We start from the raw sequence: 21,788 nt of genomic DNA on the forward strand, positions 1-21,788 counted from the left end.
ATATTTTTGACAAAACGTTATCTGATATATATATATATAAAAAGAGCGGTCTTAATTTCGATCAGTTCCTTATCAGCGTCTTAATAAAGTATAGGTCAAGATAAAATATTGTTCCGGATTGGATCGGGAATCTTTATATGGAAAAAAATGTCGTTTGATTTCGTTAGATATAAGAACACATAAGCATGATTTTAAATAAAATTTCAGTAATGGAGTTTCTTAGACTGTGGTGGAAGAAATATCCTTCACTGTTAATCTATTGTAGTTCGAGTTTTTTAGACTGTAGTTCAAGAAATGATACTTAATTTCTATTATTCTGTTCTTTCCTTGTAGACATATTGGGGAAGGTAATTAAGTCCTTTATTACCTTATCAAAGGGTCTTTGTTGTTTTATTACAGCAGTGTACAGGAGGGGGAGCACAGCTCTGTAAGTAACAGTGTAGAAGATTTGAAAAAAGTGTAGGAAATGGTGTAGAAAACATAAAGACAATGTGTAAAAATATGTTGAAAACGTCCAAAATGTGAACAAAAAAGTGTAGAATACATGTAGAGAGTAAGATTTAGAAAATGTGTAGAAAACATGTAGAATATGTATAACAAAACAAAAGTCCACTTAAGGTGTGATGGGACGCTGTGGGACATCATTGTGGGTTAAAACACATCACATTTAAGGTCAACAAATTAACCATCAGATTTGCCTTAAATTTTCAAAAATGGTTTGTTTACCTAAAAACTATTATAAACTAAACAAAAAATCCATTAATTTTACCTTTTAAATTTTGGGTATTTTCTTACATTGCTATCTGTTTTCGTCCGTCGCTGTGCGTTGTGCGTCGTCCTTCGTGTGTTAACATATTAACATTTTAAGATTCTTTTCTGGAACCACTGAACCAATTTCAACCAATTTTGGCATAAAGCATCTATGGGTGAACGGGAGTGAAATTCATGGCTCTTGTCCCCCTGGGGTCTGCGGGGTGGCGGTAAAACCATAAAAATTAATGCAATCTTTTTAAAAAAAATTTCTTTACTCATAGGCATCAAGAAGTCAAACTGTTGGCATAATTGTAATAAGCATTGAGCCCTGTACTATAATTGTAAAATTCATGGCCCCTGGGGTCAGGGGTTCAGACTCTAGGGTGGGGCCAATATGACCATATTGTAAAAATGTATTAGATCTTAGAAAATCTTCTTCTTTACTCTCATATACATTTTTTAAAAACTAAATGCATGGTTATGATGTCCACGAAGTCTTCTACCTAAAATTTGAAATTCCTGACCCCTGAGACATGGGGTTTAGACCCTAGGGAGGGGCCAATATAGCCATATAGTGAAAATGTAATAAATCTTAGAACATCTTCTTTATTCCCACTCGTGTGAGGGAAAAAACTTAATGCATTGTTATGATGTCCACGGAATCCTCTGCTTTAATTGTGAAATTCATGGCCCCTGGGGTCAGAGGGTTAGGCCGTAGTGTGGGGGGGGGTGGCAATATGGCCATATAGCCATACAGTGTTAATGCATATTATGTTTACAAATCTTCTTCTCTACTCTCTATGGCCATACAGTGTTAATGCATATTATGTTTACAAATCTTCTTCTCTACTCTCGCACATCTGTAAAAAAAACTGACTTCATAATTATGTTAACCAAGAAGTCCTCTATTAAATTTGTAAATCTTATGTCCCCTGGAGTATGGGTTTTGACTCTAGGTCGGGGCCAAAATGAATGTATAGTGTAAATGCATATACTGGTTAAAAATTATCCTATCTACTCCCACACACATGTAAAAAAACTGAATTCATCATTTTGTAAACCAGGACGCCCTCTAACAAAAGTATTAATTTCATATCCCCTGAGGTAGGGGTTCTGACTCTAGGGCGGGGCCAAAATAGTCATACAGTGTTAATGCATTTAATATTTTAAAAATCGTTTTCTTTACTTCTGCTGATACTGAATAAAAACTGACTGCATGTAAAGAAAGAAAATAAAGCCATCTTTCAAAATGTATAGGGTTCTTAATGCAGGGTGTGGCCAAAATGGTCATTAAGTGTTAATGTAAAATAATTAAATAATGTTTAAAAAACATCTACTGACACAGAATAAAAACTGACTGCATATTTAAAAAAAAAAACCAGTAATCTGTAATCTTTAATAATATTTCATGTCACCTACATCTAAGGTAAAGGTTATGCCTTGGGGGGGGGGGTTATATATTTGTCTTATTACTTTATTCTGCTCAGGAATTTCAATGAAAGGAATGAGTAAATTCACATAATTAGAAAAGAGAAAGAATGTAGCTGTCTATCAAATTAAAGATATTGTAAAACTTTGCTGCATTTGGAAAGAGTTCAGGCAGTTAAGGGAGTGATCTTTTCTTGCCTCTTCATAATGGAGTTATCTTCCTTTGTTTGTTCATATTTAGTATTCAATCATTGAATATAAGGTAATTAAAAGTTGTATGATCAAGAGCGTTATGCAAGTATTTTTATCATTTGAAACAAAAACAGTTTTTAAACTCTCTAGATAAACAGATAGACATGTTAATAGTAAAGTAATAGTTGGCTAACCAAAATCATTGATAAGCAGTACATGTAAAATGATTTTGGTATAAATGCCAGATGGTGATCAACTGTAAAGGAACGTTGAATATAAAAAAGCTGAAACAGGAGAAGTGAAAATCATTTGATAGCTTATACAGCTTTTTTTGTTTCTATTTAAATGCCCACAGGGAGAGTTTCTGTCTGCCCCTGGGGATGGGGAATGGTAATTTGTTTTAAATAAAACATGTATACTAGCCACCTTGTTTTAGTTTATCTATAAAAACATACACACATAAAACATATCTTGAAAGTTAACCAATATGGGAAAATCAATTTCTATCAGTCTTGCACTTTTTCAATATCAGGTCATGCACTCTATTATGATCTTTAAGTTTTTCGCTAAAATTATAGGTTTCTTAGTCCTTTTTGAAAGATTTCAGGCATGGAGGTGGTCATCATTACAATATTATAATATTTCTACTCCAGAATGAAACTTAATTAAATGCATATATGAGACTCCTCGACAAGTTTGTGTATGGACTATGGTACTTAGGTGACTCTTGTTATATGTAGCCTCTTTTATGAAGGAGATCAATATAGTCTAAAATGGCCATGTCCATCGAGCCCTCTTAAGGTGGTATAGGACAGCTCCATAAAGTGGCGTACATCCTATCGAAATAAACATTAAAATCAAGTATATTTTTATGATTTTTTTCTTTCCAATAATTGTGACCTAACATCGAGTCAAGTACGAATCTTTAAATCATGAGTTCGAATCCCATTGGCTGGTTTTATAATTTTTAGCGCTTTCCCAAAATTTTTAAAACATATATTTGGTCAAATATTGTAAAATTTAAAAAATCTAAAATGGTGAAAGTATCCTGATAATAATGTACTTTTATCCACATTGATATTGACAGGTGTCCCATACCACCTAAAACATAATCACCGTTTTAAGATTTTTAAATCACACAACATTTGACATTAAATACATACTAAGAATTCTTATAAAGATGGGTATAAAATGTAAAAGCTCGAGTGGGTTTCAAACTAACACTGTAATCCAACTTTTATTCGCTGTAAAGCCTTGTGGTCTGACACTGCTTTATTTCTTGATATGCATACATATAGTATATATACTAGTAGACTAGTAAGAAACTGAAAAATAAAAATAAACATACATTTAGAAAGGTTACAATGTGTTTCTAATCCTTTTATGACATATTTGACAACTGTTCATTTTATAAGTATGAAACATTTATGAGTCAAATCTAGCATGACGTTGACTATAATATTTGCTGTACAACCTTACTGAAAATGTTGCTATACAAAGGTTGCTTTGAGTATACAGAAATTGACTAGATAATTGTTACATGAGTAAGATGATAATACTGACAACAAGTCGTACATAAAATATTCGATTGACTATGTAAGACGCGGGAAACCAAATGTGAACCCTAACTCTGTAGCTAACATCCGTTACTAAATTTAGACTAAGATACAAATCACTGAAATCACGTTATGCACAATTAAACACATTTTACAAAAAAGCTACACCGTTATGACACTCGGAATATAACACAGATCAAAGAAAAACAGTAATAATGCAAGACTTACTCTATGCGGGACTATAACAGCATAAAATATATGCAAATTGGAGTGGGCGCCATGCCGTGTAGAACATTACAAATACGGAAATGTTACTAAAATGCAAAATGGTAACGGATTCAATCCGGAATTGAAATTTCTGAAAAATAAAGGGGAACAACTCTATGTTGTAACAATACACTCCCCGTCTGATTTTATCACCCTAAAAAAAAACCTTACAATGAAGAAAAATTTTTTCACAGTAAACACTACTTGTATGTAGCAAACAAATGTATAAACTGAACATTATTTTCACACAAAAAACAAGTTTCTGTTATATAGTTCACACTGTCAGCAATGAAATCACTTCCGTCGCCGGTCTGATGTAAAGGCATGGCTTTCCATCCTTAAGAATACGCACTTCGATTTTACGTACCAGACCATCAGAGTTACTCGGGAATATGCGGTTCACGACACCAACTGGCCAATCAGTACGTGCACTTTCTTTGTCGTGGAGTAAAACAACATCTCCTTCTTTAAGGTTGTCTGTCGAAACTAGCCACTTCTGACGAGGCTGCAGGGTGGAAAGGAACTCACTTTTCCAGCGCTTCCAGAAGGTGTTCGCCATGACCTGGACCATTTTCCATTGACTGCGGTACATGTCTTTCACATCAAGATCTTTAAATTCAGTAGGTACTTCCTGGGTCTTTTGTGTCAGCAGCATCTGCGGTGATAGGATGAATGGTGCTTCAACATCACCGGATACAGGTACTAATGGTCTTGAATTCATTATAGCCATGACCTCTGCCATAAAGGTCGTCAACACCTCATGTGTCAGTTTCCCGTGTTTGGTATCCATAAGCATTGCGTCAAGGATGCGACGCGCAATGCCGATCATCCTTTCCCAACTGCCGCCAAAATGTGATGCATGCGGAGGATTAAACTTCCAGACAATGCGCTTGTCCTCCAGAAATGCCCTCATTCTGCTGTCTTCGACATTCACTATGTTCATGTTTAACTCTGAAGCAGCCCCCACAAAGTTTGTTCCTCTATCTGATCTAAATTCTGAAACTGCACCACGCATTGCAATGAACCGTCTCATGGCGTTAATGAATGAGGAAGAGGTCATTTCCTCAATGACCTCAATGTGGACCGCTCTGCTGTACAGACAAGTGAATAATACAGCCCAGCGTTTTGAATGTGCGCTGCCCCCTCTTGTACGTCTTGTGATGATAGTCCAGGGTCCAAACACATCTACCCCTACAAAGGTGAAGGGTGGTGACTTTGTGAGTCGGTCTTTAGGAAGATCTGCCATCTTCTGATTAAGTGGCTTTCCTCTCATCTTGCGGCACGTAACACAATGATGAATGATAGATGACACTAGGCGTTTCCCTCCAGTAATCCATAGTCCTTCACTCCTTATAGCACCTTCTGTAAGATGACGCCCTTGATGGTAAATTTTCTCATGATGATGGCGAACTAATAGCCGAGCGATATGACTCTGGCCAGGTATCAGGATAGGTGTCTTTTCACAGACAGGCAAGTCACATAAATTGATACGTCCACCAACTCGCAGCAAGCCATCATCAAGGTATGGAGACAAAGCTAGAATTGTGCTGTCTCTTGGCAGTGGTCTACCAGCATGTAATGCATTTATTTCTTTCTGATAAAACTGTTTTTGAGTCTCTTTGATGATCAACAATTCTGAATCTAGACGAGATATTTCATTTCCTTTCTTACTGAGTCTTCTCTTGATAAGTGTTATGGCACGCACTAGACTCGACCAACTCCCAAAGCGGTTAAAGCGAGAAATGCCTAAAGTTGACTTGGATGATATGGTCTTTAGAGTCACTATCTCTGCCCGTATCTCTGTATCTTTATCTGGATCTACCAAAGAGAACTTCTCATTATTGGGATTTCTTAAGTTTCCTCTGAGGAAGTCTGGCCCATTTAACCATAAACTATCACAAAGTTGTTCTGGCAAAAGTCCACGAGTTCCCTGGTCCGCCGGGTTTTCTTCTGTAGCTACATAATTCCACTGATGTGGAGAGGAACTCTTTCGTATCCTGGATACACGGTTGCATACATAAACATAGAACCGTCTGCGTTCATTGGATAGATACCCCAGTACCACTTTGCTGTCAGAGTAATACTTGATGTCCTCTAAAGGAAGGTCGAGCTCCCTAGATAGCATCTCCCCAAGCTCTACAGCTAGGACTGCCGCACAAAGCTCCAATCTTGGAATCGTATGTCCACTTTTTGGTGCAACTTTACATTTCCCAAATACGAAACCTACGGATATCTTCTCTGAAGTCACACCCCGAAGGTAGGCACAGGCACTCACTGCCTTTTCAGAGGCATCGCAAAAGATGTGAAGTGTCTTGTGGACGCACATTTGGTATGATACAGAAAGTAGCCACCGTGGAATATGCACACCATTAAGTCTTTTGAGTTGTTCTAACCAAAGTTTCCATGCACCCATGATAGTTGTAGGTAAGGGATCATCCCAACTTTCAATCCCAGTGAAAGCTTGTCTCATGATGAATCGTCCATTTAGAATAATGGGCGCAATGAAGCCGAGTGGATCAAATAAACCATTTACAGTTGACAGCAATCCTCTCTTGGTGAATGGCTTCAGCTCCTCCGAGGCTTTGTAGATGAAGGTATCTGTAGCAAGGTCCCAACTCAAACCTAAGCTGTGGTGTATAGGCAGATCATCTCGATCTAGATCAAGCTGTTCCATGGATTTTGCTAGATCTGCAGTTGAAAACTGTTGCATGACTTCTTCACTATTCGATGCAATCTTGTGGAGTTTCAAATTTCCACCTTCCAGGAGTGTCTTCTGTGTTTGCTTTAGAACATTAACTGCTTCACTCACACTGGGAAATGATGCCAAACCATCATCAATGTAAAAATTTCTGGTAACAAACTGTTTCACCACTTCACTACAGTCATCTCTTACACAACGTCGAAGGCCGTATGTGGCAACTGCTGGGGAGGGTCTGTTGCCAAACACATGAACGCACATTCGGTACTCTAGAAGTTCTTGCGCTGGGTCGTTGTTCTGATGCCAGAAGAAACGGAGGTAATCTCGGTGAGGTTCTGCCACACGAAAACAGAAAAACATTTGCTGAATGTCTGCAATCACGGCTATGGGCTCCTTCCTGAATCTCATGAGCACTCCATCAAGACGATTCATTAAGTCTGGTCCCAACATCAACACATCATTCAAGGAAATGCCATCGTGTTTGCAGGAAGAGTCGAATACCACTCGTATTTTGTCCTTCTTCTTAGGGTGGTACACCCCAAATATGGGCAAGTACCAGCACTCCTGTCCGGGTTGAACAGGAGGCGCAATCTCGGCATGACCAGAGTCAAAGATGCCCTGCATGAAACTCACAAAGTGTTCTTGTTTTGTTGTGTTCCGACGAAGGCTCCCTTGAAGCATGAGTGCTCGTTTCAATGCCATTGATCTGTTGTTTGGCAAGATTTCTCTGGTTTCCCGGAAAGGTAGCGGAGCAGTCCAATTTCCGGTTGAATTTTTGGTGAAGGCTTCATCCATCAGTTCAATGAATTGGTTATCTTCAATAGATTGTCCTAAATCATTGTCGTTTGCTTGGCGTCTGAAAATGGGATCATCATCTAATTTGAGTGATATATTGTATTCACATTTGTCAAATACACTAACTCTGCCACTTTGATGCACAGTCGTCTTCAAGACGTTCACACTAGCAGGTGGATGGAGGTTTCCAAGACAAACGTTTCCGATGAGAACCCATCCCAGGGCTAGCTTCTGGGCAAAAGGAGTTCCTCGTGGTCCTGTACGTTGATCTTCAATGTGGTGAGCCTCTGGTAGATCTCGACCAATCAACAGTAGAACTTGTGCTTTTTGGTTAAGCGGAGGAATATCTACCCCACTAAGGTGTGAATGAAATTTAACAATATCTGGTGTTGGAATTTCACTTTCCTCCTCTGGAATTTGTTCGCACTCTGTAACCCGTGGCAGCAGTAATCTACAGGAACCATTGTTTGACTCCACCACTAGTCCAGAAGCCTGCCTCCCACTTCGTTGAAAGGTGCCGGCACATGACTTCAACGAGTATGTTGTAACTGAAGACATTGGAATATCTAAAGCATCAAACAATTCAGTTCTGGCAAGTGTATGGGTACTCTGATCGTCTATCAATGCGTATACACTCAGTGATTTTTCAGGCTGATTCACGGGATATACTCTGACTAGAATAGTCTTGGAACAAGACCTCCCTGTAAAGTCTTTGCCACACAGTTCTGTACAACATGAACTCAGGTTAGTCCTGGATTCCTCCCCGTCATAATGTGATCTGGGTGTACAGTCTGACTTGTTGGATTCCTCCCCGCCATAATGTGACCTACGTGTAACACCTGGTCTCTTGGTGGACATGTCACTGACGTGTAGTGCTGCAGGATGATTTCTGTTTCCACAAATATCACATTTCACAAATGCACTACAACCTGTATAAGTGTGTGTGGTTGAATCACAACATTTAAAACAGAAGTTGTAGTCTTTCAGAAGTTTCTTACGTTCGTTAAGAGTCAGCTTTTGGAATGTCTTACACTGATTGAGCTTATGCCGGGACACGTGTAAAAAACAGTTGTTTCCCATGTTGATATTGGAATCTTCTTGCGATGTGTTTACAGCTGTTTTCTTAACCTGAACATTGTTTTTCTTAAAAGAGTCTCTGTGTCGGAAATCATTCACAAAGTTTGAACGATTTGAACAGTTGGTACTGGTTTCGCATGTTGCTTGATAATTAAAGCTGGGATCATTACGGATACGGCTCATTTCAGTCACGAATTGTACAAGGTAGGTAAATGGTGGGTATGTCACCCCGTTTTGTAAATTGTAATTGGTTGCACGTGTCGTCCACCTCTCCTGTAAGTTAATTGGAAGTTTTGCAACAATTGGGCGCATGCCAGTGGACGAATCTAGATATGCAAGGGATCGGTTGAGGGTAGGATCCTCCATCCGCAGCTGCACTTCACTTAACAAATCTGCCAATTCAAATAGTTTCTTGCTGTCCTTACCGGTCAATTTTGGGAATTCTGACAATCTTGATTTTATAGATGATTCAAGTAGGACTGGGCTTCCATATCGGTCATCCAAGCGACTCCACAACTTCTCCAGAGCTTTCTGTGGGTTTTTGAGATTAGCAGTTCGTATGCTCACAGCATGTTTTCTAGAGTCAGGTCCCAGGTAGTGGATCAGTAAATTCAGTTCTTCTCTTGGATTGGCATTCAATTCTTGGGTAAGTACCTCAAAGCTATCCTTCCATGACTGATAAGTTTCAGGACGATCATCAAAGGTGACCAATGACCAACGCAGAAGATCTTTCTTATTTATGTAGTTAGCAAACTCGCTGAGTAATGCAGGTTGTGGTGCTTCCGGCTGTGAAGGTTGTGATGGCTGCGATGATGCTGGTTGTGATGATTTTACTTGTGATAGTTTCGGCTGTGCAGGGCTACTGTGGTTTGTTGGCTGAAAGGTAGGAGCATATGCGTTTAACGAACTTGTGATTGGTGGTCGAGTTGGTTCTGTGGATGGCCTAACTTGATCTTCACGCTTAGTACACGTCTTAGTAGTTGCACCAGTCTTGGTGTAAGTGTGCTGTTGTACACTGAACACAGGAGGAACACTTCCTGTTTGTGTGTCGGTATTGTTAGAACGCTGTTGTACACTGAACACAGGAGGAACACTTCCTGTTTGTGTGTCGGTGTTGTTAGAACGCTGTTGTACACTGAACACAGGAGGAACACTTCCTGTTTGTGTGTCGGTGTTGTCATTCTCCATAAGTTGAGAACAAAAGTATTTGGTGAGAATATCACTGTTGTTGTTATCATCACACACGGAGTCTTCATCCCAGAGATCTAATTCCTCTTTCATTCCAAGGTACTCCGCATCGGCTACAGCAGCTTCTTTTCTGACTGACAGAACGTCCATCTTTGCCTTTAACATAGCTTCTTGTTCTGCAAACATAAGTTTTACTTTGGCTGCTTCTCGCTTAGCTCGTTGTCGTCCGAGGAGAGATGCCACACTTGATGACTTGCTTGAAGATCTTGCAGATTTAAAGCTGTTGGATTTTGTTTTTGGTTCGCGAACTCTGTGAACACTATCCATTTTCTTAACAAATTGTTCTACACGTTGAGCATATGTGGCTTTAATGAGCGTAAGACCTCCCTGTTCGCGTGCACTGTCGTCTGTGTTGTGTCTGATGAGGAAGTTCAGAAAATCAGAACTTAAATTTTCATATGTCTTATAGACTTCAAATAAACGTTTTGATAGTAGTTCAATATCTGTTTCCTCACATATAGTTGTGTTAAGTAAACTGTCAAGATCTTTTCCAACTCTTGTTAGTTTTGCTGATAGATGGTCCACTCGAGACTGATAAAACATCAATCCTTTTTCGGACAAGGTTCTGTGTTCTCTTGTTGTCACCCCTTCACATGTGTCTGAAAGCTCTTGCTCTTGCTCCATGGACTGTGGAGTGGACATGGTAGGTGTTAAGTCATCCTCTGTTGGCTGTGACATTATGCTGAATTGCACCAGATTTCTTACTGTAAAGCCTTGTGGTCTGACACTGCTTTATTTCTTGATATGCATACATATAGTATATATACTAGTAGACTAGTAAGAAACTGAAAAATAAAAATAAACATACATTTAGAAAGGTTACAATGTGTTTCTAATCCTTTTATGACATATTTGACAACTGTTCATTTTATAAGTATGAAACATTTATGAGTCAAATCTAGCATGACGTTGACTATAATATTTGCTGTACAACCTTACTGAAAATGTTGCTATACAAAGGTTGCTTTGAGTATACAGAAATTGACTAGATAATTGTTACATGAGTAAGATGATAATACTGACAACAAGTCGTACATAAAATATTCGATTGACTATGTAAGACGCGGGAAACCAAATGTGAACCCTAACTCTGTAGCTAACATCCGTTACTAAATTTAGACTAAGATACAAATCACTGAAATCACGTTATGCACAATTAAACACATTTTACAAAAAAGCTACACCGTTATGACACTCGGAATATAACACAGATCAAAGAAAAACAGTAATAATGCAAGACTTACTCTATGCGGGACTATAACAGCATAAAATATATGCAAATTGGAGTGGGCGCCATGCCGTGTAGAACATTACAAATACGGAAATGTTACTAAAATGCAAAATGGTAACGGATTCAATCCGGAATTGAAATTTCTGAAAAATAAAGGGGAACAACTCTATGTTGTAACAATACAATTCGCCATGACTTTATTTCGCAATTTACTACCGATAACTGATTCGCAACGACTAACATTTGCGACCAACCTTATCCAGATCCTTCCTGGTATAAGAACCATAAGTCAAAGACTGGTTTGCGGCGAGAAATATTCGCAACGACGAGGTCCTTGCGAACCTCCCGAAAATTTCTCGCACGTAAATGAAAGTTGGTTTACAGTGTTTGCACAAAATGGAGGTGTCCCATACCTCTTTAAGGCCAATGAACCTCTGGTAAGATAGATAACTGAGATAAACAACTGCAAGTAACATATATCATTGTCAAAAGGCATTCTTATTTTAGATTCCTCCTCGAAAATTATGCTGATATTGTAATGATAAATTGCAATATAGATTTCAAAGATTTTTAGAATTATAATCACAAAAGCAGGATTTTAAAGATTATGCATAAGGATGATGAACCTTAAGTTCTCTGTGGACATGAAGTTAGGACCTCATTAGGCACCTTATTTGATTGTGATAATGAGGTTGTGATTTAGAACTTTAATACTTCATTAACAAGGTTTTACTATTTTAATTGTAATTTGGCACAAGAATTTGGTATGAATAGCAACCTTTTCTTCTTTCACTTAAATAGGGACAAGACACCGGAGCCATATTGGCAATGTATACCATGTACAGGAAACAGTGGCAAAAGGAAATAAAAGAGAAAACAAAAACAGGGAGGAAAAACAAATCACACCAGAAGAAAGTAATGGACAAAAAACCTATCAGACAATAAAACATGGGTTGTTACCAAGGAGAATGTGATACCATCCTCCCTGTTAGAAAGAGATTAGATGTGTTCATTACCTGATAAACTACAATGTTTCATACGATCCTTATATCACCTTAGAGATGTATGTATGTAGCATGTTTATTGTTTCATGTGATCCCGATATGAATGGTTAATGAACAATGTATTATTTTTTAAAGCAACAATTTTGTGACTTTTCATTATGACATAAATGTTCATATCAATTTTTACAAGTAAACACTTTGAAAATACGCGCATTATTAAGTATCATTATCATTATATAAAAGGCAATGCACTGCCATATAAGAATCACGTGGTATATGTGTATTGCAAAATGTACAAAGTGAAGGGAAGAAATATTTAGCTGTTTAACAGATAAATATCAAAAACCAAATAAATGCATTTTAGGAAAACTCTACAACATTATTATTTGAAATAAAATATGTGTGTTTTTAATCAACAAATCAATTTCAGGAAAGTACTATTGATGGTCCGTGACTTACTGAATATAACTGTTTGTCTCTCAATTATTGATGGTCCGTGACCTACTGAGTATGACTGTTTGTCTTTCAATAGATGACATGATTAAATGTGGTATGGGACATCTCCATAATGTGAGATACCTCCTATCGAAATCAACAATAAAATCAAGTATGACTTTATGACTTTATAACTTTTTCTTTCCGAAAATTGTTACCTAACAGCGTAGCGCAATCGGCATTACCTATGAAATTGTAAGTCATGAGTTCAAATCCCGCTGGTTATTTTATAGTATAAACCTTTCCAAAAATGTTTGAAAACAATTCTTTTTGTCGAATATTGTAAAATTTTAAAAAATTCGAAACAGGTCAAAGTATTTTGAATATAATGTACTTTTATCCACATTTATATAAACAGGTGTCTCATACCACCTTAATTATTTGTATGTTATGAAACAATTGGTTTGAATTACTGTAAACGCAAATACCATTGGCTGTGTATTTATTTAGCGTTTTTGACGGAAAAGGACGTCCGCTAAATCAAGTACATCGTCAAATATATACTTGTTTGTAGATAAATGGGTACCTTTAGAAATGCGCTAAATCAAATTCAAGCAAACTTGTTGAATAATCGTTTTTCGCCAAATATCATACACGCCAAATATAATACGTTTTCAGTATCAGATTTCTAAATACTGATTAGCATATTAGAGAAAATTTAAGACAATTCCAATTCTAGAGGGACTGAGGTAGTGCTCACCGATTTAATAAATAAGAAAAAATGGAAAAAATCAAATCGGAAAAGCAGTTTTGATTGAAGATTATGATAACAGGATTATAATAATGGGAGAGAGAGAAATTTAAGCTTTTTTGGGAAAGCAAGTTTATTGGCGCGGAGGAACTGGACTGCTTTTGAAATTTACAAAGTTTGTATATATATATATATATATATATATATATATATATATATATATATATATATATATATATATATATATATATATATATATATATATATATGTATATATATATATATATATATATATATATATATATCCAATTTGCTCTCTGTCATGTTTGGTTAGTTTTTGACTGGCCATATATTCCGTACTGGACCATTGATAGATTCACGGTCACTCTCTCTAGTAAAAGACCGCTGACCACTGACCTATATTTAACACTCGCCCTGTTGGTCTCACGAACACGTCGTCTTCCCTGACCATGGGACGCACACAGTAGGCAGCTACAAGGTAAGGTTGTTGTTTTTTTTTTTACCTGCAGGTTTTATCTCAAAGAAAATTTTGTATTTATCATTTAAAGACAGAAGTCGCCGTGCAACGCGGGAAGGGTAGAGGAGGCTGGACCCACCCCTCTTTGGAATTTTACTGATTAGGAATTGTTCTTTTAGATAACAATATTTGTGTGGGAAATTGGCACCGAAAGGTAGTATATGTGTTAAATGAAATTCAGTTCGATATTTGTTAGCAAATTTCTCGGGGATTTATACCTTCAAAAAATTTGAAAACATCAATTTCTAGCCATGTACTGTTCTCTGGACGTGTACATACAATATAAATATCCAATGGTTTTATATGATAATTAAAATCTGATTATTTAAAGGAATTCTATTTAATTTTATCACAAGTAACAAATAAAGTTTTGTGTGTACATCAAATTACTTCGCCCCCACCCCCTTCCGATATTATGCTGGAGATAGTCGAAGTGTTGTTTGTATAACAGGCAATTCCCTCTGTTACATTAAAAGTTTAAAACCAAAGATTTATAAATCTTACTTTTATAACAATCTAGATAGGTATAGTTCGGTTTAGAAATCTTTGATTTTAAACTTTTAATGTAACACCTCTTCTCTTTTCTCGTTTTAACCGTAAATATTGCAACATTACTTTGAATATTCACTCCATCCTATCCATCTTTGATGTATGAAGCGGACCGGAAAAACTAGGCTGGCGAAGATACTTCCACTTAATAAAAATCGTGTTAAAACTTATTAAATTAAGCATATTTTCGTTAAAAAACACAATTTGGTTGCAGCGGCCCTTCTTTTGACGGTGTAAATATCTTGCTTGCAATCAAAATAGATTTTCCAGTGTTTCTAAAAAACCAACAAAAATAATACAAAGTTGAGAGCTACATATATTAGTTTTTATAATTTTGAAATCACTACCCTTGAACATAGGTAATAATTTCACATCTAAGGACCTTAAAGTTCATTGAAAAATTTCTAGATTCCGGCATGGTTAATATATGTATTTCTACCCCTATATATAATGAGTTTAAGCAAACCGTGATTCCAAGAAAATCAAGTTATCAACATCAGAGACTCTGGATGATTGTCACGGATTCTGTCCGTATAAATACAATTGATACAAAATGATTTCAATCATGGCGTAACTAATTGGATTCTGTACCGCACATACACACAGAGAGAGAGAGAGAGAGAGAGAGAGAGAGAGAGAGAGGAGAGATTTTAGTTCTAGTATATTGTAGAAAGTGATTTGTTTGTCAACAAAAGCGTGTGTATGTGTATTACGTAAGCTGCCCCCGTTATGTATATATATTTGGGTGAAAGCGTGAGTGAGATGAGATGTACAGGTAGAGCTCTATTTCGAGAGTCAGAGTTAGAAAGTGACCTACGTTTTTGTAAACTGTTAAAATGTAACACGGAATAAATTTGTTAATAGATACATGAACTTTTATTTACGCTACCAAAGAAGGAAATTAACAGTGAATTTAAAATGGATTAGTTTATAGAGAATAGTGGGAAAATAAGACCGCACGCTCGGTCGCGCTACAATATATTGCTCTCTTTAACACATACAGCGACAAATTAAATCAGACATCTGCATTATTTTAATGTACTCGAGATCAAAGTTGGGAGAAGATGGTATTGTTTTTGCTCTGTCCTGTCAGACCACGGCCATCTGTCATTCTGTTACTTCTCTCACAAAATTTCATTGATTATAGAGAACTTAGGCTTAAATTGCCATGGGTAAAGTTATTTTATGCGATAAAAAGTAGATCGTTTTTGTCCTATTAACAGAAGACATCAATATCACTTATCATGTCGAAGTTGAGCTATCTTTCGAAACCCCGAGAGAAACCCCATCGATACTGTACAATCACAAAACTAATTCAGAAAAACTCCCAGCGATTCCCAGACCTCGAAATCTTGATACACCGCGGAATAGATGGGTCACGTGATGCCATGACGTATAAGGAACTGTACGTGGAAGCCTCTAAGCTGGCAAAGTTCCTGGTTTACAAAGGGATTCAAAAGGGGGACAAGATTGCCTTGTTTGGACCAAACACTCTAGAATGGGTTGTAGGAGAGCTTGCGATACTTTTGGCGGGAGGCGTCGCTGTCCACGTGACAATAAGCGTCACAGACGCGCGGGATCTCTGGGATATCTTCAGGCAGGCGGATTGTAAAGCTTTCTTGATCGACCCTCGGAAAGGAGAAGCGTTTCTGGACGCCATTTTTGCAGTTACTTGCGCTTTTTTGGCGCCGACGTCCTTCAAGACAGTACAAGGACATAGACTCGAACGACGCGATAGTTTTGTTTCTCAGGGAAGTTGACGGTATCCAAGGTTACCGAAATCTTCAAGGAATCCTGGAAATGGAAGACACTGATGTGCAGCTTCCAGTGCTTTATCCCGAGGACGAAATTCTTATTTTTACCACCTCCGGCAACACAGGGAAGCCCAAGATGGTCCCACATTCTCACTTTGATGTCAACAACATTGATCACCGTGGAGTCCATTCAAGAAAAGACTTACAACGACCGGCCGTTTAGCTGGGTAGGCGGGTCACCTGTCATCAAAATCAGCAACGGCATCACTCGGGTGTTCAGCGATTCCTCACTGGCAATCAAAGGCAATGACATCATGTCAGTATGGGACATGATTAAAGCAGAACAGTGCTCAAAAGCCCTCCTGATGCCATACTGTCTAGGGATGATAGCCATGAAGGACTCTTACACTGACGACTTTCAGTTGGACGTTATCCTTTGTGGTGGTCAGATTATTGATAACTTCTACACACAGGTTGTTGACACACCTTATAATACTCAAAGAATGATTCCATATTCCTTATATATACATTGAATATGAAGTGGCATCGGAAGCAAATTGATAGTGGTGGTGGTGGGGGGGGGGCTAGATTAATCCTCAGAAATCTTGACAAGCAAAAACCTTATTCCTAAAATCGTGAAATTCCTGATCCGTGTAAACAGGGGGGGGGGGGGGGCTAAAAGTATATCTACTATGATGCTATATGGGCCTAATGGTTAGGTCTTAAAAAAGGTTGAGGCTATGCCCCCCTAGCCCCCTCCCCCCCCCCCCCCCGGTTCGACGCCAATGATATGGTGTCATGTTATAGGTAATGCACAGCATAATCGGATTTTGCAGGGTCATATATTTTATGACTTGGGTAAAGCTGTTAACTGTTTAAGATGGATGTACCACCATTGTTGACGTATTTTCCGGTTTTTGCCGGATAGGTTCGACCACATGTAACGGGTTTTTTTTTGCGACAGTAAAGAAATGTTCAATATACTGATTAACAAAGAAATCGGTCTGATGTGATGACCCAGATGCGCTTTGATCAGTTTGAGTAAAGTAACCTAAAAATACTAGTGCATTGTAGTTCATTACAGTTGAACATTGACTGCGATTTCCTGTCAGTGAATAAATTCGTTTCGATTAAATCATATCTAATTCTGCTGTTTTTAACTGAGCGTAGTTGTTTTCCCTTAAATGTAAAGAGTATGATTTTTGGTTATCTATAATTTCTATCAATTCATACCGTTGAAACACATGCACTTGTTTCTGAGAAAAAAAAATACCCTAAAGTATAGCATAATCTATTATACTATAGGGTCATTTTTTTCTCAGAAACAAGTGCCTGTGCGTTGAACCATTGTCAAGCTTTCTTTTTTCATATTATTATTGAATCAAGTAATGTTATTGGTAAAAACAAACAACCTCGAAAAGCCAATTGTGATAGTAATGTTACAGTACCTAACCATTTAAGGTTCTCCACACCTTTGTAAACAGTTTTTAAACAAGCACACCTGGTTATTATTTTAAAAGTTATTATGTTTAAAACTACTAAACAAGTTTACTTTTTCTCTTAACAATATATCCGTATAGGCATGCATTTGTACAAAATATGCAGGGTTATTTTCGCCCCCTGTAATGTTCGCCCTTCTTCACTTGCAAGCAGTTTTGCCCTGAGTCCTGGATTCGCCCTGGAGACACAGTTGTGTTCAGAGAGATAATTTGAGAGACTAGAATTCGTCCAGTCTTAAATTCGCCTGCAGACAAGGAGGGCGAAGGGGGCGAAAATAAAACGGGGGTGAATATTTCCCTATATTTACATTCTGCTGTGTTTTTCCATTAAATTCCGTGATGTTTAAATGCCTCTAAATGCAACACCTATTCACTGCATATGGATTTTCAAGTAATTTACATAAGTAGTTCTCAAACAGTGATTTCTATGTTATCGGTTAAAAAATGTATTTCATAAATGTTGTCAAAAGACCATGTTTTATAATTATTCACCAAAACAGTTGACTTTATTGTTAAAAGCAACATTTCAATGGTTATTTTTCATGGATTATATTTTCATGCTCGTCGATCTCATCTCAACAGTCTCTTTGATAACCAGTTTAAACCGGTTTTACAAATCAGCCGTTCTTGCTGTTACTAATTTGCTCCCTCCGTGATATGCACTTTATATCGATTTATTTAAGTAAGCAATTGATTTCTTCAGTGAGGGAATGTAAATATAAGCATTGAATGATGTATTTTTGACGTCGTCGTGTCAATAACTGCCGTCAGGTGAGCAGACATATCGAATAACGCGCGTTAGCGCGTTATCATAATTTGTCTGCTCACCTGACGGTAGTTATTGACACGACGACGTCAAAAATAAATCATTCAATGCTATAGTATGCAGTAATTAAGACAGTTTTCACAACTTTGAAATCAAATAAACAATAACCACGATAGATTCACTATATGATGATAAAAAATATGTATAAGGGGGTTTTGAGCCGTGCACCTCAAGCAATTCCCAGATGACGTGACACACCGCGGCATGGAGATAAAAACTGAATAACACCTTTAAAATCAATCAATTTAAGCTGTATTCTTTTGAATAGCGTTAAGGTAAAATCTTGCATTCATGCATTTGATTTTCACAGATAGGAAACATGATCGGTTTGAGTTTGCGTGTTGATATGTACATCTTTTACTGAAGTTACTATTACACTGCACATATCATCAAGAAGGGAGCCAGTAGAAACAAAAAAATTAAAAAAAAGAAGAAAAAAAAGAAGGAACACGAAAAAAAATAATAACACAATTCTTTATTGACCTCTAATATCTTACACTCCTAGAGTCTATTACCTCAGATATCATGTGCCTTTGTTATCCTGTAGTACCATGAAAACATACGGTATCTACTCTTACTATATTATATTTCTTCATGCACCAAAAACCCGACATCAACCAACGCCCTTTTTTAAATCATAAGTTTCATGCTCACAGTTTAACTTTTTTGACAATATGAAGTGAAAAGAATGTACCGGTACAAATGTATTCAATAATTGAATCGTTCCTTTAATACTGCTGTATGTTCAGTTTTTAACCATTTTCTAGGATTCGGTTTTCTTCTACTGTATGCAGATATGCACTTAACCCTGAAACATTGTTGTAGCTATTTTTATTCAATACATTTTTTTAAACTGTTTATCTTATTTTTAATAATACACATCTATAGACTATCATACGCTATATTCTGATTTGAAACTATTCATAGTTAATATGCCCATGCATGTAATTTATGTTTTGCTTTCATATTATCTTGCATATCTACACGCATATCAGAAATTAAAATTGATACCAGCCATCTTTTGATTTTTACAGGAAGGTGTATTAGGAATGTAGCTGTATGACAAATTCGTGTACAGTTTGTTTTTGTATGCACACATGGTAGAAAGAAAGCAATCTAAACAAACTAACTAAAATCAGTTTACAACTTATCTTAATAAGATTGAGATAGAACGCCTTCATTACATCGTAACAAAGAGGAGAAAGTTTAAACTTACGATTCACACTATAAAAAAATATCACTTTCATGAAATGGAATGTAAACATGTTCGTTATAAAAATTATTTACATTGTAAATATACTGGAAATATTAACACAATGTGTTAAGATGGATAAAATACTTTTTTGTCTAAAGTATAAAAAACACAAACGCACATCTTGCCTGTGTACTGTATAAGTGTTCCTAACAATTATATATACAATAATTAAGTACTTTACAATATAATAATTTCTGTCCTTTAACACTCCTTTTATCTCTTCTCTATGTGTCTAGACACCAAACAACATAAAAGTGACCTGCGGTGTTGAAATATGTCTATTTTCTGCCGTTAAACATTCCCTTTATCTCTTCTCTTAATTTTGTATCCAGAAACCCATAGATGAACGGATGAATTGTTGAGATGAATATGTCCGAGTTGTAGGCTATGAGGCTCGCCTGGAGCTGACTGTAGGTGAGCTGGTGCCAGAACGTGTTTTCTCCGACAGTGTTGACCATGAGACTTATGACTGTGGAAGGAATCAGGTTGAAGGCGTACACTCCTGTTATTACCATGAAGGTGTACGTGAAGCGGTGCTGCCGGAAGTGATAGGCCATGGTTTGTCTCCACAATGACTTACCCCACAAACGTTCTCTTGACCTTCCAGTCTTTCTTTCGGTTTTGATAATGGAGTCGTTTTTGGTGCCAATGGGTCCTAATTCAATAGACGACGTTTTGCTCAGGGAATCTTGTTTTTCTGGTGCATTTTTTTCCTTCCTCTGAGTTCTTTTTTTAAACGCCGTGTAGATAATACGAGCAATATAGGAATATAGAACCGCCATAACTATCATTTGACAAAAAACCAGACACAGTCTAATAACCATATAAACGATGGCACCTGTTTCAATAATCCGACCTTGTTTCTTGCTGCATTGATAAAATGTAACGTTTTCAGCATTCGGATTGCGATGCTCTTTAACTTGAACCTCAAATTCTCCGTTGAAGATCCAGATTGTGGAATTAGAGATCGCTGCAATAACTACTGCGACAAATAACGAAATCCACTTTTGTTTTAAACTAAAGGATTTCTTACCATTTTGGTAGAACAATAGAAAACGGTCAACTGCTATTAATAGTAAAATTATGGAAGTTATAACTTCAAATACGTTAAGGAAATACGTTCCCATCTGACAGAGAATGTTCGATTTAGGTGTAATAAAGTAAAAGTTAAGGTACACTCTGTATACAGTCCCGACTACACATAAAATAGCATCATTCATCGCTAAAAACGGGACAAAAAAACGACCAGAATCCATCCATTTTGTCAGTCGAAAGAGGAAAACAAAGACGATCATACAGTTTGCGACAGCACCAATGGAACTTGTTATTATCATGATAACAGACACCGGCAATCTGTCGTCTGCCATGACACGGTTCAACGCTTCCAACGTCACTTCCTTGTTCATGGTGACGTTTGACACAATAGATGACATTTTTTTAATAGCTATTCAAAATCACTGAAGTTCAGAATTTGTAACACTAGAGACGATCATCAAAGATGCCTAGCATTATCACTACAGTTATATCTTTTTTGTCTTCAATACGTTGGACATATAAAAGCATGCAGGATGTGCATCCTGGATTACGCATGGTATTAAAACAAACATCCGCTTTTAAAGAAATGTTTTACAATGATTAACACAATGGATGAAGAACGTCAACGGATGCGGCAATACTAATAACAGTAGCGCTAATGATCAAATACCATGCACGTATTAGTGCATTACAGTATACCGAAGTCAGATATTGTCAGTCAGTAATCACGATTTCCTGTCACAGTGATTAAATCTGTTTTATTTTTAAGAAAATAGAGTTTTGTTGAGAAAGTTGTTGTGTACATAAAAAAAGTCATTTAACCACACATTTTTAAGTAAACTTTTCCAAAATATTTTCACGATATAGTTTTATAATATAATCAATTACAAGGATATA

At 37.0% G+C, this 21,788-nt stretch overlaps 3 protein-coding genes and 1 pseudogene across 3 annotated transcripts in view; 2 read left to right on the forward strand and 2 right to left on the reverse strand.

Moving 5' to 3' along the window:
• Window positions 1-21,788, forward strand: part of LOC128161682 (perlucin-like) — a 120,493-nt gene that overhangs the window by 92,094 nt on the left and 6,611 nt on the right. The gene's annotated exons all lie outside the window — the stretch shown is intronic.
• Window positions 4,471-10,281, reverse strand: LOC128161150 (uncharacterized). Its single transcript, XM_052824381.1, has one exon. The coding sequence runs from the start codon at window positions 10,279-10,281 to the stop codon at window positions 4,471-4,473; it is 5,811 nt and encodes a 1,936-aa protein (XP_052680341.1).
• Window positions 15,767-17,619, forward strand: LOC128161151 (medium-chain acyl-CoA ligase ACSF2, mitochondrial-like; annotated as a pseudogene).
• LOC128161152 (uncharacterized) lies at window positions 20,135-20,638 on the reverse strand. Its single transcript, XM_052824382.1, has one exon. It carries the CDS (start codon window positions 20,636-20,638, stop codon window positions 20,135-20,137), a length of 504 nt encoding a protein of 167 aa, XP_052680342.1.

The sequence above is a fragment of the Crassostrea angulata genome, chromosome 8 (assembly GCF_025612915.1).
Source record: "Crassostrea angulata isolate pt1a10 chromosome 8, ASM2561291v2, whole genome shotgun sequence".
Lineage (NCBI taxonomy): Eukaryota > Metazoa > Mollusca > Bivalvia > Ostreida > Ostreidae > Magallana > Magallana angulata.